This window comes from Chrysemys picta, chromosome 2 (genome assembly GCF_011386835.1).
Source record: "Chrysemys picta bellii isolate R12L10 chromosome 2, ASM1138683v2, whole genome shotgun sequence".
NCBI classification, from domain to species: domain Eukaryota; kingdom Metazoa; phylum Chordata; order Testudines; family Emydidae; genus Chrysemys; species Chrysemys picta.
In genome coordinates, this window is record NC_088792.1 from 198904412 (window position 1) to 198919318 (window position 14907).

Consider the following 14907-nt stretch of genomic DNA (forward strand, 5'->3'; position numbering starts at 1 on the left):
GAGGATATAAACAATAAACAAGGTTTGTTTGTTTGTTGTTACTACTGTACTTTGGGTGTAAATGAACAAAACACCAAAGACATACCTAATAATGTCAGTACACAAGCAAGTATTGCTATAAGTGCACCAGTGCTAAGTCCTGCAGGCAAGATGTATGCTTCTGCATTGCATGTTTGGGCTATGCCGTCGGCATCACAGTCACACACTCTGATAGTGAGGGTATTGGTGCTACTAAGTGAAGGTGAGCCACTGTCCACAATGAATATTGGCAAGTAGAAAACAGACTGTTCCTGTCTCCGGAATCCATTTCTCCTGGTTAGCACAGATGCGGTGTTGTCTAGAGGAAGAAAAAGACAAGTGTAAGACACTCAGAATTTCTAGAGCAGTGGTTCCCAAACTGGGGTTCGTGAACCCCTGGGGGTTCACGAAATGTTACAGGGGGTTCTTGGGAAAACATTCCCTAATGGCGGACAGAGCTGTCCCTAAGGATCCCGGAGAGCACGGGGCCAGCAGCCTGGAGCCTCTGGACTTCCAAAAGCTAAGCAGATCAAAGCATGCATAGCTATCACACTGAGGAGATTTAAACTTCAAGACTCCTTATAAGAAATGGAAAGGGAGGTGGATATCTTTTGCTGTTTTTAAAATTAAATAGGCAGGTAGTCTTGTTTTTAAAATTATGATGAACAAATGTAAGCTTTGTTGTAACGTGCATTGTTTGCCTGGACTACTCAAGACCTGAATGCTTATGTAGGAGGAACTCTTTGAGTTGGCTTCTTAAATACCTTCATGCTGTTTCAAATCTGATACTCCTTGATGAAACATAGGAGCCTGGTCTTATAACAGGCTTATTCAAAGTGATACAAGCTACGGAAGTGAGATCTTGGAAGAGTGTTGCCGTTTTCATAATGTAATAAAAATAGTGTAATTATAAATGATAATTAATAATAAATAGTATGTAATAAGCATGTCATAGAAACAAATTTTATATTTCCAAGATCACTGCTTTTATAATTTATACTCAGGTAAAGGAGAAAATCCCTGGAAATATTCATTTTTAGGAGGGGTTCACGACATTTGACATTTTAGTGAAAGGGGTTCACAAGTTGTTAAAGTTTGGGAACCACTGTTCTAGAGGAATAGTCCGCAAGTAAAAATGCATTTTTTTTCTGTCTGATGGACTTTAAGTTTTATATTATTTTATTAACTTATACTTCCTGGCCATCCCCCATAAAGTGCTGCAATGATATGATCTGCTTGAGATTCTAGTTCTAGCTCATGGAAAAACCATTAAGGACTGTATTTACCAGTAAGGCTTATGCTGGAATTGTGGAGGCCTATAAATTTTAGTCACACTTGCAGTGCCACATTCATGAAGCAAAATCCCAGAAGGGGTGGGGCACAGTAAATGAGATGAAAAAGTTTGCACTTCACTTGTTACTTTAAGTAGCTATACAGTATATCAACACACATTTCACTTCTAATTTTACAGGCTCTGTTTCCTCACCCTAATTGTGCATTGATATTAATGGAAGTTAGATTCACACAGGAAGAGGAGAAGAGTAGAATAAGCCTCAGAAATCCACATTGTCACAGCTTGGGTCACTGTGTATGACTACCAAAAAAAAAAAAAAAAGCATGGCAACCGCACACACAAACACGTATTTGTGTGTGAAATGCACAATTAGGTAATAGCACATCTAATTATTTGTCTGCATGCACAAAGACCCATTAGTGTACACAAATAATGCAAGAATCTGCACGTATAATGGGAGCCTGCACTTGTTTCAGGCTTACCCGGTGTACAGGAGTTTAAAATTGACCTGGAAATGACAATTAGTTTATATATTCAAGGTCACAAGTGAGCTCCTCAAAATGGTGCATCTAGTGGCTTAAAGACATATGCAATGGAACCAATCACTTCAAAATCCATAATCACATCTCAGATATCTTTCATAAGAAAATAAAAAGCTATATAGCCTCTAGTGACAATCAAATAGTAGAATAGCTGAGATTTAATTAACAGCTCACAAGCACCCAAAGATAGGTTTTGAAAACTTTATTAAGCTGTTCAAATAGATATGGCGGTCACAACTGATTTGTAATGTTTAGTACTAAGTTTTAAAAGATCTTTACGTCATGATATAGAAAATCACTTCAGCATATGCTTACTTGACTTCACTATTATTGTTCATATAAGTAAAGTTAAGCACATTGGAAAAACAAACTGTGGACAGCTGAATAAGGTTCTTTATCAACAGACTGATTTTTTGTATTGTGGTCCAGGAAAGACACTTCATTTCATTTTATATTTAGTTTGTATTCTTATTTTTATTCGGGAAAAAGGTGAATCGAAGTGTGGATACAGTTTGAAAAATAGTCCATAAAAATAGTGCCTTTTCACTTAACTTATGTTTAATCATTTATTTTATTAACAAGAGCAAGTTTTTTACTCCATTTCACATTGCAGAGCAAATAGAGGAGTGCAGCAGTGAGATGGGGGTCTATTTTATTCTATTTGCTTCAACCATTAGCTAAGCAGACTGACAATGTCCAGCTGCCACACATATACAGCAACTAATGAGAACGCCAATTAGGAGTGTGTTCTCATCTCTTTTCACCAGTGGGAATGTGATGCCAATGATGGTCCTTTGTGTAGATCTTCAGGGAAATACAGTCCTAGAAAGTACGTGTAAATATTGTAGGTAGCCTAAAAAATGAGCACTCAGCCTTCACCTCCAAAAACATCATTCAGTTGCTGAAAAGGTGGAGGTTTTTTTCCAAAGGAACTCTCATTTTCCCATGTCTTTGGGGCTCATTTCTTTATGCCCTGAGTTATATTAATAAAACATGAGGCCCAGGACATTTTTCAGTCACTGCCCCCAAAGTAAAATCTAATTTGGATAAAGACCTATAAATACAGGGAAAAAAAGTGAAAAAAGGCATTTGGGAAAAAAAAAAAGATTCGAAGCCCTGCTGTTTAGCTCAAGGCTCAACATGATTTAAATAACAGTTTCTTCCTCTTGACAGATAATCTCTAGATAAAAGTTATTTTACGGGGCTGATTGCTCTTTAATTAATGTCCTCACTGGCAGGGAAGTTCGCCTAAATGATAATCACCATGTTTCTGAAAAAAGGGCGGTGGTCACCTAAGGCACCTAAGTCAGTGCTCACCTAAGGCACCCAACCACATTTGTATTTTTACCTTTGTTGTCTTGCAGAGTAAAGTTGTGGTTATTTGCTGCTTCTGCTGTCAAACTGAAGTAGAACTGGTGACCGCTGGGTGGGTCATCTTTATCAACAGCACTGATTTTCTGGATTACCTGAAACAAGAGAGTTAGTTTGAAGTTATATTGGGTTTTACATTTTATATAATACAAAGAAGTATATACACACATGCCCTATACATACAGTGCTCATGGTCAAGTGATAAATTACATTTGTCATGCACCTTCAGCCACCTGACTTCCGTTCTGCCCCCTAACACCTTGTTCTAACATTTCAACCTCGTAAGCAATTTTAGACACCATTAACTTTAGTCTCCCATCTCCCCACTGAACACGATGCAAGATAAATATTTTTCCTTTCCTTTCTCTACCCCAATCTGCACTGGCCCGAGGCACTACGTGGCCAATATTTATCCAGTGACAGGTTAAGATCTACTACATCACCACTCATTAAGGCTAGGAATAAGAGTTTTATAGTGTTGGAAAGGGGACACCTTATGTGTGAAAATAACAGTGGATATAATCTAGCATTAGAGAGAGAGAGACAAGCCTCTCACAATTATTTGTGGGTGCAATTAATGTCACATTGTGTCTGCAAACCACAGGTGTAAAAGTAAAGGCCAGATTTTAGAGTTAATTAAGGATGAATAAACCAGAATTGAGTATTAATTTAATCAACATATTCTGAAACATGACAAACCATACAAAATATAACAGACTAGACCAGGGGTCGGCAACCTTTGGCACGCGGCCCGCCAGGGTGCTTACCCTGGCGGGCCGGGCCAGTTTGTTTACCTGCTGCGTTCGCAGATTTGGCCAATCGCGGTTCCCAGTGGCCACAGTTCGCCGCTCCAAGCCAATGGGGGCGGTGGGAAACGGCAGACAGCACATCCCTCGGCCCCTGCCGCTTCCCGCAGCCCCCATTGGCCTGGAGCAGCGAACCGCGGCCAGTGGGAGCCGTGATCAGCCAAACCTGCAGACGCGGCAGATAAACAAACTGGCCTGGACCGCCAGGGTGCTTACCCTGGCGAGCTGCGTGCCAAAGGTTGCCGATCCCTGGACTAGACCACTGGTGGGCAACGTGCAGCTCATCAGGGTAATCTGATTGTGGGCCGCAAGACATTTTGCTGACGTTGACCATCTGCAGGCCCAGCCCCCGGCAGCTTCCAGTGGCCGTGGTTCGCCATTTCCAGCCAATGGGAGCTGCAGGAAGTGGCGGGCCACAGGGATGTGCTGGCCACCGCTTCCTGCAGTGCCCATTGGCTGGGAATGGCGAACCACGGCCACTAGGAGCTGCAGGGGGTGTGTGGATGGTCAATGTCAGCAAAATGTCTTGCGGCCCGCAATCAGATTATCTTGATAGGCTGCATGTGGCCCACAGCCCACAGGTTGCCCACCACTGGACTAGATTCATGTCTTTGATGTTTATAAGTTATATGTGGTCATGAGTATCTGGAATAATTGTTTAGAGCCAGGGACAGTGTGAGCAGATACTCATATGCAATTTGGTCAGTCCATCTGAATTCTCATGGCTTACAAGACCTCCGCTGGTCCAGTTCTAGGTTTCTTTTGAGCAAATGCGGCTAATCATGCTAATTCATGTTGTAATTTTAAATTTTGTTGTAATTTTGAAAAATGGACAGAACAGTGATGTCTTTCATGAAAGAGGTGGAAGGCTGAGACTCTGGGAGATAGCACAGAGGTGGAAATCCTCCATGCAGAGGGCCATTGCATCCAGGGCGGTGCATGGATGCTGTGAATTTCAGGAATAAAACTGCCTCCAGTTTCCTAGGGGGTGAGGGGTTGGAGAAATGTGAATGCTCTTGGGGTCTCTTTGAGTCTGATTTTCAGAGGTACCAAGGACAAACATTGAAGTCAATATGTGCAAGGAGTGCTCAGAACCTCTGAAAATCAGGCCTTGTGAGGGAAACCTTGTGCAAGTTCTAATACAAGAGAACCGTCACAGGGGATATTGTGGCCCTTGGACCCTTTTTTCCTAACTCAGCCAAACTTGTGCCACCCACATTTAAGTTTTAGGAGTGCTAGAGGATATAGGACTCAGTCATGTGAAGTGCTGAGCACTCTTACTTCGTAGTGGGAATTAAGGGTGCTCACCCCTGCACAGAATCAAGTTCACATAGCATCATTTTGCTATGCAAGGACATCTGGAGTTTTACACGGCTTGTGCACATCTGATTTTTATTTCTGCAGCTCTTTCACTGTAGCCAGTATGGTAGAGTTTTTAGACTTTGCTTAATATTTGTTTATGCTGCGCAGCCCTTCCAAAGTGTCATTTGTATTGCAATACGCTGACTGTCTTTTATCTTAAAGCTGGCATCGTTTCAAAAGAAATTACTGCCTAACCAATGTGAATAAACATCTGGAAGTATTGATCTGCACCTGGCCAGGCTGAGCATTTTCACAGACAGTGGTCTCGTACTCCATGGCAAACTCGGGGGCATTGTCGTTGATGTCAAGGATAGTGATGGCCACATATCCTCTCCCAATCTGTGCTGGGTTCTCTGTGCAAAACAAACAAAGACATAAACAAACACATAAACAAAGACCCTTTACAAGTTTTTGTTTTTTTTGGCTCAATATGCCTTTCATTTGCATTTTTTCTTGTGCACAAACCTGTCAAAATCAATTAAAATACCCCTTAGAAACATAATGTAAAATAAACTCTAGGGTAGAAATCCTGGCCTTTTTTCAGACAATGGGAGTTTTGCCATTTACTTCAGTGGGACCGTATTTCACCGTAGGGGTCAAATTCAAATTCCAATGTATAAACCTCAGGAGCAAAAAGTCCCTGGGGTGATGGGAATAAGGTGACATAAAAACCCTGCCACCTCCTGTGGGCTCACAGCCAGTCAGCATAGTACCATTCACCTAGGATGGGGCATGATTTGAATGGATATGGGACGCATTTATTCAGTTAATTCCCCTCAGTAATTTAGGGGAGGCCATGACAGAATTTATGGCTTCCCTGTAACTGTGTGAAGCATAAGAGAAGTACCATCTACACACTCAAGTCAATCTCCTTGCAATTCCGTTACTATTAAGAGTGAATCTAGCTCTAGGAATCTAGCACCTTTACTTGCAGACATGGTGTAATTCTTCTCAAACCTGAATTACATCCCCAAATTGAAGCAATCATGGATTTTAGCAATATGGACCTCTACTTTCTACTGGTGTACAGGACAATTGCTAATCTGTGGTGAAAGGGGTATTGCACAGTAAACTGATAATCACAGAGTTGAGAGGACATGTGTCTTAATGAATAAAACACCTGTCTGCAATGAGACAGGTCTAAATGACTGCACAAGGTGTTAGGTCTTTATCTATCAGATAAGATATGGAGATATACCTATCTCATAGAGCTGGAAGGGACCTTGAAAGGTCATCAAGTCCAGCCCCCTGCCTTCACTAGCAGTACCAAGTACTGATTTTTACCCCAGATCTCTAAGTGGCCCCCTCAAGGACTGAACTCACAACTCTGGGTTTAGCTGGCCAATGCTCAAACCACTGAGCTACCCCTCCCGCCTATTTAACTATCTATCTATCTATACCTTATTTACAACACAGTCCTCATCACATTATCTATAGTAAGATCAGGTATATAGGTCTAAATTTTCATATTTTTATTCAACGCCATCAAGCAATTATTATAACTGAACCTGTAGCTTGTGTTCCTTCTGTGTATAAAACCTTTAAATTGTAACTTACGACTCTCCATAGCCAAAACAGTGATGTTATGAACAGCATTAGTTTCTCTATCCAAAGACTTGGCAGTTGTAATGACTCCACTGTTGGCATCAATATTGAAATATCTCTCCAGGTCTGTGTTTCGGTCGATTGAGTACCTAGGTGAAAGATTAAAGAAAACTTTTGATTTATGTTCAACTATAGTTTGTTAAAATGTTTCACTAATTTCTCACTAGATTGAGAGAGCACTCATTGTTTCCCCCTTTTTGGACTCTTTTTGTCCAATATCGCTCAGGTTTCCTGGAAGAAGCAAAGCTGTATATGCAGCCTCTCGATGCTACAAAGTGAACTGTGCTGAGAGATGCTGGCTCTGTTCCCATACACAATGCCTTCTTAAATGAGGTTACAGGTATTGCCTTCTCTTTTCTTACTTTCCTCCTTAAGGTAGCCATTCATTTATTCATGGAATAGCATATTCCTGAACCCAACCTAATGTGAATCACAATTGGAAGCTTGCCACAGGGCTGTATCAAATTCATGCAGCTCCCAGCAGAGCTGGCACTGAGAGGAACAGAACTTCTGTCAGTAGTGGAAGAGCTCCTGTCTTCTCTGTGCTACAAGGCTGGGGAAAAAATGCTTGGAGGAGTTCAGGGGATTACATATTTGACTGCCAGCTCCTGGTGCTTTATTGTCATTAGACAAACACATTGAGTTTCTTGGCTTAACATATTGTTTGCTAGGAAGGGGGACACAGCTCAGCAACAAACAGAAAACAACACAGAGGAAAGGGAGAACCTGTTCACTGTTTACTTTTCCTGTGTGAAAATGGGAGATGGGATTATGCAGTTTTAGGTTTACTAACAATGACGCCTTGACATACCATTCTTATTTACTACTCAGTGTGAGATAAAGAATCATCATCTGGCCAGATGTTATAATTACTGCCGTAACAATGCAACTACTTCACTTTTGGTATACTACTGATCAAACCTTTTAAAAATGTGGAAGGTCAAATTACAGTAGCTATCTCAAAGAGATCACTTCCCAGATATAATGACCATATACCATTATGCATTTGTACTATATTGTACTATGCCAGTTTGTTCTGTGCTGTACTGCATTGCTTTCATCTGTCCCTTTAGACTGCAAGTTGTCTGGAGCAGAGACTTGTTATACACTTGGTGTTGCTTTACTGTATAATATTATGTACTGAGGGTGCTACGTCAACAGAAGCACTAATCAAAACTTTTTGGCTTTCATCATTTAGAACTTCCCCTCTCTCATCAGCAAACACTCCTTATTATTTTATTGTATTTCCTGTCTTTTCTATTTCAATTTTCCCTTTTCTCCATGCCAGAACTGCTGTGTACTTGGTCAGCAGTGCTCATCAACTGTTTCATGGCTGGCATGTTATCCCTAGAGAGTATGCTGTACCTGTCATTTTTGCAATGCAGTCAGTCTTGCCAGCAGCAGTGATTCAGTCCCTTGCCAAACCCCAGGTTTTCCAGTTATTAACACTATCGCTGAGCAATCTGATGAGCCAAAGATTTACTGTTTTAGAAACAATGGATTACATAAATTGCAACACATATGTGTAGAACAAGAAGAAAAATGAATGTTCTTTAAACATTCTGAAAAAGAGATTTTCCCTAACACTGACTTACAAGTACTGCATCCATACTCAAATTCTAAAAATCTATTTCAATGTGATTTAATCTTTTAATTCTTTAGTATCAGTTGTATTTGAAAATTAGTTAGGCAGGTCCTTTGTCAAAGCTATTTCAAACCTCAATAATTCCCATTACCTTTTGAGATAACTCCTGCTTTTCTTACCACATCCTCTATTTTTCTTAGATGTCAAGGTTTAGAAGTGTCTAATCTTATAATCACACTATCCCACCCAAAATTTCAAGACATGTATGTTTCTAAGCAATTCAGTTCTTTAGTCAATATCAATTTTCCTTCTTGGAACATACATTGTTGAAATAATCATATATATATAATATCAATATATATATTGATCCATTTAGGAAGTTTATATATATGATTTATATATATAGATGGCTGTTTTATGCTCTTCCAATCCTGGTGAGTCTGATCCTTTATGTAAATTTTAGCAGACTCAGGACACTTTAATTTATATCAGTGTTTTCTCCTGGTGTGATTTCGGCACCCAGGGATTATGATGTCATTGGCACACCCTGGCTATTTCTGTATTGTTTTCTCCAATCACATCCCCTCTGTGGAGCTGAGTTAATAACTGATTTTTTGGTTCACTTGTAATTCTGAAAAACTGAAAAAAAAAAATAAAGTTTTGGGACAAACTTTCAGAAAATTGAAATCAAATAATAAAATGTAATTTCCATTTTGAGCAGTGTTTAAACATTTTTATTTCATTATTAAAATTAAAGGAAATTTCAAGAGGAAATCTCATTTTGAATCGAAAAATCAAAAAAAAGTTTTGTAAATGTTGAAACAAAATGTTTCAAAGAAAGGGTGGTGGGTTTTTTTTTATACAAACAATCTGGTGAAACTGAAATGAATAAGTGAACCATTTTGATGTCGCTGAATCTGCTTTTTTTTTTTTGCAGAAAAAAGTTTTATCTGAAAAATTTTGGCTTGCTCTACCCTTGAGTCCTACGCAACCTTGAGATGCCTGGAGAGATCATCGAGATGCCAATTAAGCTAGTTTTATAGCTGCTTTGTGCTGCTGTAGTGGTGCAAATTGACAAAAGTGAGATCAAGAATTTGACCGTCACCTTTTTACAGGAAAAAAAGAGTACACTGAGGATAGATTGTGTATAGATGGAAGTTGGAATTAACACTAACCCTTGCAGTTCTACTAAAACCAAATTTTATAAACCAGATGCTAACAACACTGCCAGAAAACACTGCCATGGCAGAGAGAGCTTAGTGAAGATAAATTTCAGAAGTAAATCCATGCCAACTCATCCATCTAGTACTTGTTTGTACATGTATTTTGAATCTGTTGCTAATCTATATTGAGAAAGAGAGAACACATATATCACCTCTTCAAGTGAGATACATGCTTTATTTTTACATATTAGGGTTGCTGCATTGTAAATTACAGAGCCACAACATAGTGACAAAATCACCTTTAATAAGTGTAAATAAAAATTAGATAACAGAAAAGGTGAAATAATTAATTAGCACCATATAAGGTTTTCAGTGCGTATGCCAAATGAATAATATTAACAATAATAACACTTAACAGCAACTTTCTCTTAAATAAATTGCCCTATTTTCCACGGACCTTGAATAGGTTAGAATTTCTGTGGGACAGAAATATTATATAAAACTTTTATTTATACTGTCTGTATCCTGTGGATATCATTCTGACATCTAGTATTAACACCTATACAGTACTTAGAAAACGAATTACAGTGATCTGGCTGTGTTTTAATTTATGTGATCATTTTCTGTCCCTCTCTCCCCACACAACCACAAACATAAAATTCACTCTTTCTATATGCGGCTCCTTGTCGTATGCTCATAATACTTGGGTCCCAAGCATGATATTATGGAGGAATGGCAGATTCTCCACCTAAACATGCACAGAGAAGGGAAATACCTGAAATAGATTTTTCATTCCCTCCTTCGTACGAGGGAAATGTGATCACATCTTTTCCTGTGGTGATGGCAGATATTTGACCTTAGTGGGACCAGTCAAAGGCACACAGCCAACGTATCTGAGCCATCCTTTCTATCCTGTTTAGGACACCATTATACTTATTGTAACCCCCTGCTGAGTCTTCATTGCCCACATGCAACCAAATATGTTTCTTGACTCTGTCCATTTCTATGATATATGGACAATCCACACTGTGGTGACGATATGGGGAAATAGTTGAAATTGTTTGTGGAACCTCAGGTCCAAGTTTCTGAACTACAATATTAAAATGTTTTTGTTTTTACTCAGGTATCAGAGGGGTAGCCGTGTTAGTCTGGATCTGTAAAAAGCAACAGAGGGTCCTGTGGCACCTTTAAGACTAACAGAAGTATTGGAGCATAAGCTTTCTTAGGTGAATGCCCACTTCATCAGATGCAAGACATATCTTTCACACAAATAGTTATACAAATATAATTTGCTAAACAAATGAACCTCCAGTTTGTTCTTCTTGTGAATACAAATTCTACAACATACACATTATCAATGCATCCAGAAAATTCATCACTTCTTTTTTTTACATAGTTTTCTCTGTAATAGGTTTGGCATAATTGATTTAATAGAGACATAAGCTATGGTTTGTGGATTCTTCCCAACCGCTGCTGAACTTGGATAATCAAGTGATTTTTTGTTTCAGAATCCTGAATATATATATATATATATATATATATATATATATATATATATATATATATATATTTTAAAGAGATTTAAATAAATTGATCAAAGCTACTGCAACACTGGAGTCAAAATAAGCAAACAGCACATACATATGCCACAAGGGAAAAAAACGAAATAATCCTTTCTGTTACAAATGAATAATCCTGCAATATAGTGGACAAAATGACATCAAAGGACAACATACATACATATGTACGTACGTACGTACATACATACATAAACAAAGCCTTATAATTACCTAACAGGGCTATTCGAGACATCGGGGTCATGGGCTGCAACTGTTCCAATTATGGTGCCAACCTTTGCTGCTTCAGACACTACCATGGAATACAAACGGGAGGTAAATACAGGGGGCTCATCCACATCCTCCACAATTATCTTCACTGTTGTCATATCGCTAAAGGGTCCCAGACTTTGAAAGCGAGAGTCAACATGCTTATTTGCTGCTTCTATCCTCAGTGTATAGCTTGTCTTAGCTTCGAAATCCAGCTCCTAGAAAGAGAAAGTTATTTTGAAATTTAATTACTAGTTAAAGAGATGGTGCAGCAAAACTCTTTCATTGACAAATGTCAGTATGTATATAAAGAACTTTGCCACTGGTATCCAGGCAGCATTTTTGACTGGCAGTTCATAGAAAACTACTGATTTTTACCATTTAGCTTGCCACTATTTGCAGTATCTCCTTCCATCTAATCCAAGATATTTTGATTAACTCCAAGGCTGCCAATTAAATGCTAAAGTTATTTTCCATCAGTGCATTAATTCTGTAGTTATAAAACAACATGCAACTGCCAAGGGAAAGAGCAAAAATTCAACAGGAGAAGCCAGTGCTGCTTAACCAAAATGGAGTAAGAGTACAAACCGAAAAACAAAACTTTACCATGTGGTTTTAATGAATCCTTGTTGTAGCATATAAAGGCAAATGAGATGTATTGTCTGAAGGGGATTTTCAAAAATGCCCGGCATTGGCCTACTCTGCTTCTACTGAAGCTGATGGCCAGTAATGATTATTTTTGAAAATCCCTCTCTAAGGATGAAATCCCCTTGGTTTCCCAGGGCCAGAATTTCACCCAATGTTTTTAATGTGTGTGAATCCTTCATTTTGTGTTATGAATATTTACCATCAATATAATATCACCTTATAATTTCCTTTTTACTGCACTGTCTAGGGCTATACGTTTGGCGGAGGGGTTACTCATTAGAAATTCTCATTTAAAAGACTACAACAGTTGGACAGAATTTTGAGACAGTGTTAGAAAGATACCGACCAATGAGATGGCCCAAATGCAGAAGCAGTTTGGATACAGTGCACCACAGCAAATCAACATCACGCTATATTGTCTGCATCATAGCATATTGCATCTGGATGTAGCCCAGAGAACATTTGATCTAGACTATTTATCAAACAGTCTATGCAAAAGTTGCTTCGCTTGGTTTTGCCTCATCAATATCCACTATATAAATATATTTTTCGCAGACAATTAATATCATATTAGAAGTCACACAGAAACACACAGCACTCAATATTCCAGACCCAATCATCTTTTCTAGAACACAAGGATATGATTTGGAGAGTAGCCCCCATGAAACTAAAGGACAAATTTGACTGATGATGATTTGACATCCTGCTGCAATAGAAGACCCTGGAAGAAAGAAGTGAATTAATATCAGCGATATGCCCATACTCTACAATGTAATGTCTCTGGCTACCCTGAAGGTCTAAGCCTGATGGAGTCAGGATGCACTGAGTGCCTCGCTACCTAGCTACCTTCTACATTACAGAAGTATTCATTTATAGACAACAATGAAGAGACTGAAGCCTTGCTAAGTCTGCAGTTTGGTTAATCAGCTACACTTTCAAACTATGTTCACGAGACTATAAATACTTCCAGAAAATTGGTTTGATTGTACAGATACTGGAAAAAATTGTTAGCATCTGAAATGCCCTGCCACAATAACCTGCTGATATCTGCAAAACATTTTTATACACACTTGGAGGAACAGTGTTTATGGGAATTATTAGCCAAATCAGAACCAAATCTGCTAACCTGCATACACTGTGGGCCAATTACGCTGATATATATATATATATATATATCCAGAGTAAGTCCATCAAAATCAATGATGTTTACATTAATTTTACTGTACAACCTGTAACAGTGTATACACCTGCATAAATAAGAGAAGAATTTGGGTCATTGTGTTCAAAAGGAGCTGATGGGCACCCTGGGAGGCTAATATGGGGGGGAAAGGAGTCAAGGACAGATGGCTCTATTTTAAAAAAGCCTTATTGAGGGTGCAGGAACAGATCACCCCAATGTGGAGAAAGAATAGCAAATATGGCTTAACAGTGAAATCTTCTGTGAGCTTAAAGGAAGCTTACAAGAAGTGGAAACTTTGGCAGATGACTAGGGAGGAGTATAAAAATATTGCTCTAACATGCAGGGATGTAATCAGGAAGGCCAAAGCACAAATGGAGTTGCAGCTAGCAAGGGATGTTAAGAGTAACAAGAAGGGTTTCTACAGATATGTTAGCAACAAGAAGAAGGTCAGGGAAAGTGTGGGACCCTTACTGAATGATGGGGGAAGCAACCTAGTGACATATGATGTGGAAAAAGCTGAAGTAGACAATGCTTTTTTTGCCTCTGTCTTCACAGACCAGGTCAGCTCCCAAACTACTGCACTGGGCAGCACAGTATGGGGAGGAGGGGAGCAGCCCTCAGTGGTGAAAGAACAGGTTAAGGACTATTTAGAAAAGCTGAACATGCACAAGTCCAATCGGCCAGATGCAATGCAACCAATGGTGCTGAGGGAGTTGACTGATGTGATTGCAGAGCCATTGGCCATTATCTTTGAAAACTCATGGAGATCGGGAGAGGTCCCAGACGATTGGAAAAAGGCAAATATAGTGCCCATCTTTTAAAAGGGGAAGGAGAAGAATCCGGGGAACTACAGACCAGTCAGCCTCACGTCTGACCCGGAAAAATCATGGAGCAGGTCCTCAAGAAATCCATTTTGAAGCACTTGGAGGTCAGGACAGTGATTAGGAACAATCCAGGGCAGGACATGCCTAACCAACCTGGATTGCCTTCTATGATGAGATAACTGTCTCTGTGGATATGGAGAAAGCAGTGGACGTGATATATCTTGCCTTTAGCAAAGCTTTTGATACGGTCTCATACAGTATTCTTGCCAGCAAGTTAAAGAAGTAAGGATTGGGTGAGTGGACTATAAGGTGGATAGAAAGCTGGTTAGATCGTTGGGCTCAAAGGGTAGTGATCAATTGCTCAATGTCTAGTTGGCAGCTGGTATCAAGCGGAGTGCCCCAGGGGTCGGTTCTGAGGCCGGTTTTGTTCAACATCTTCATTAATGATCTGGATGATGCAATGTATTGCACCCTTAGCAAGTTCGCAGATGACACTAAGCTGGGGGGAGAGGTTGATAGGCTGGAAGGTAGGAAATTGGTCCTGAGTGACCTAGACAAATTGGAGGATTGGGCCAAAATAAATCTGATGAGGTTCAACAAGAAGAAGTGCAGAGTCCTGCATTTAGGATGGAAGAATCCCATGCACTGCTACAGGCTGAGGAGCGACTGGCTAAACTGCAGTT

The 14907-nt window shown here is 39.5% G+C and overlaps 1 protein-coding gene across 1 annotated transcript in view; it reads right to left on the bottom strand.

Moving 5' to 3' along the window:
• Positions 1–14907, bottom strand: part of LOC101940684 (cadherin-7) — a 100110-nt gene that overhangs the window by 8434 nt on the left and 76769 nt on the right. The window contains exons 7-11 of the mRNA XM_005282707.4: positions 11537–11790; positions 6951–7087; positions 5625–5746; positions 3203–3320; positions 86–337 (exon numbers count right to left, since the gene is read on the bottom strand). Coding sequence (XP_005282764.1) covers positions 86–337; positions 3203–3320; positions 5625–5746; positions 6951–7087; positions 11537–11790 — 883 coding nt within the window. The remainder of the gene's footprint in view (positions 1–85; positions 338–3202; positions 3321–5624; positions 5747–6950; positions 7088–11536; positions 11791–14907) is intronic.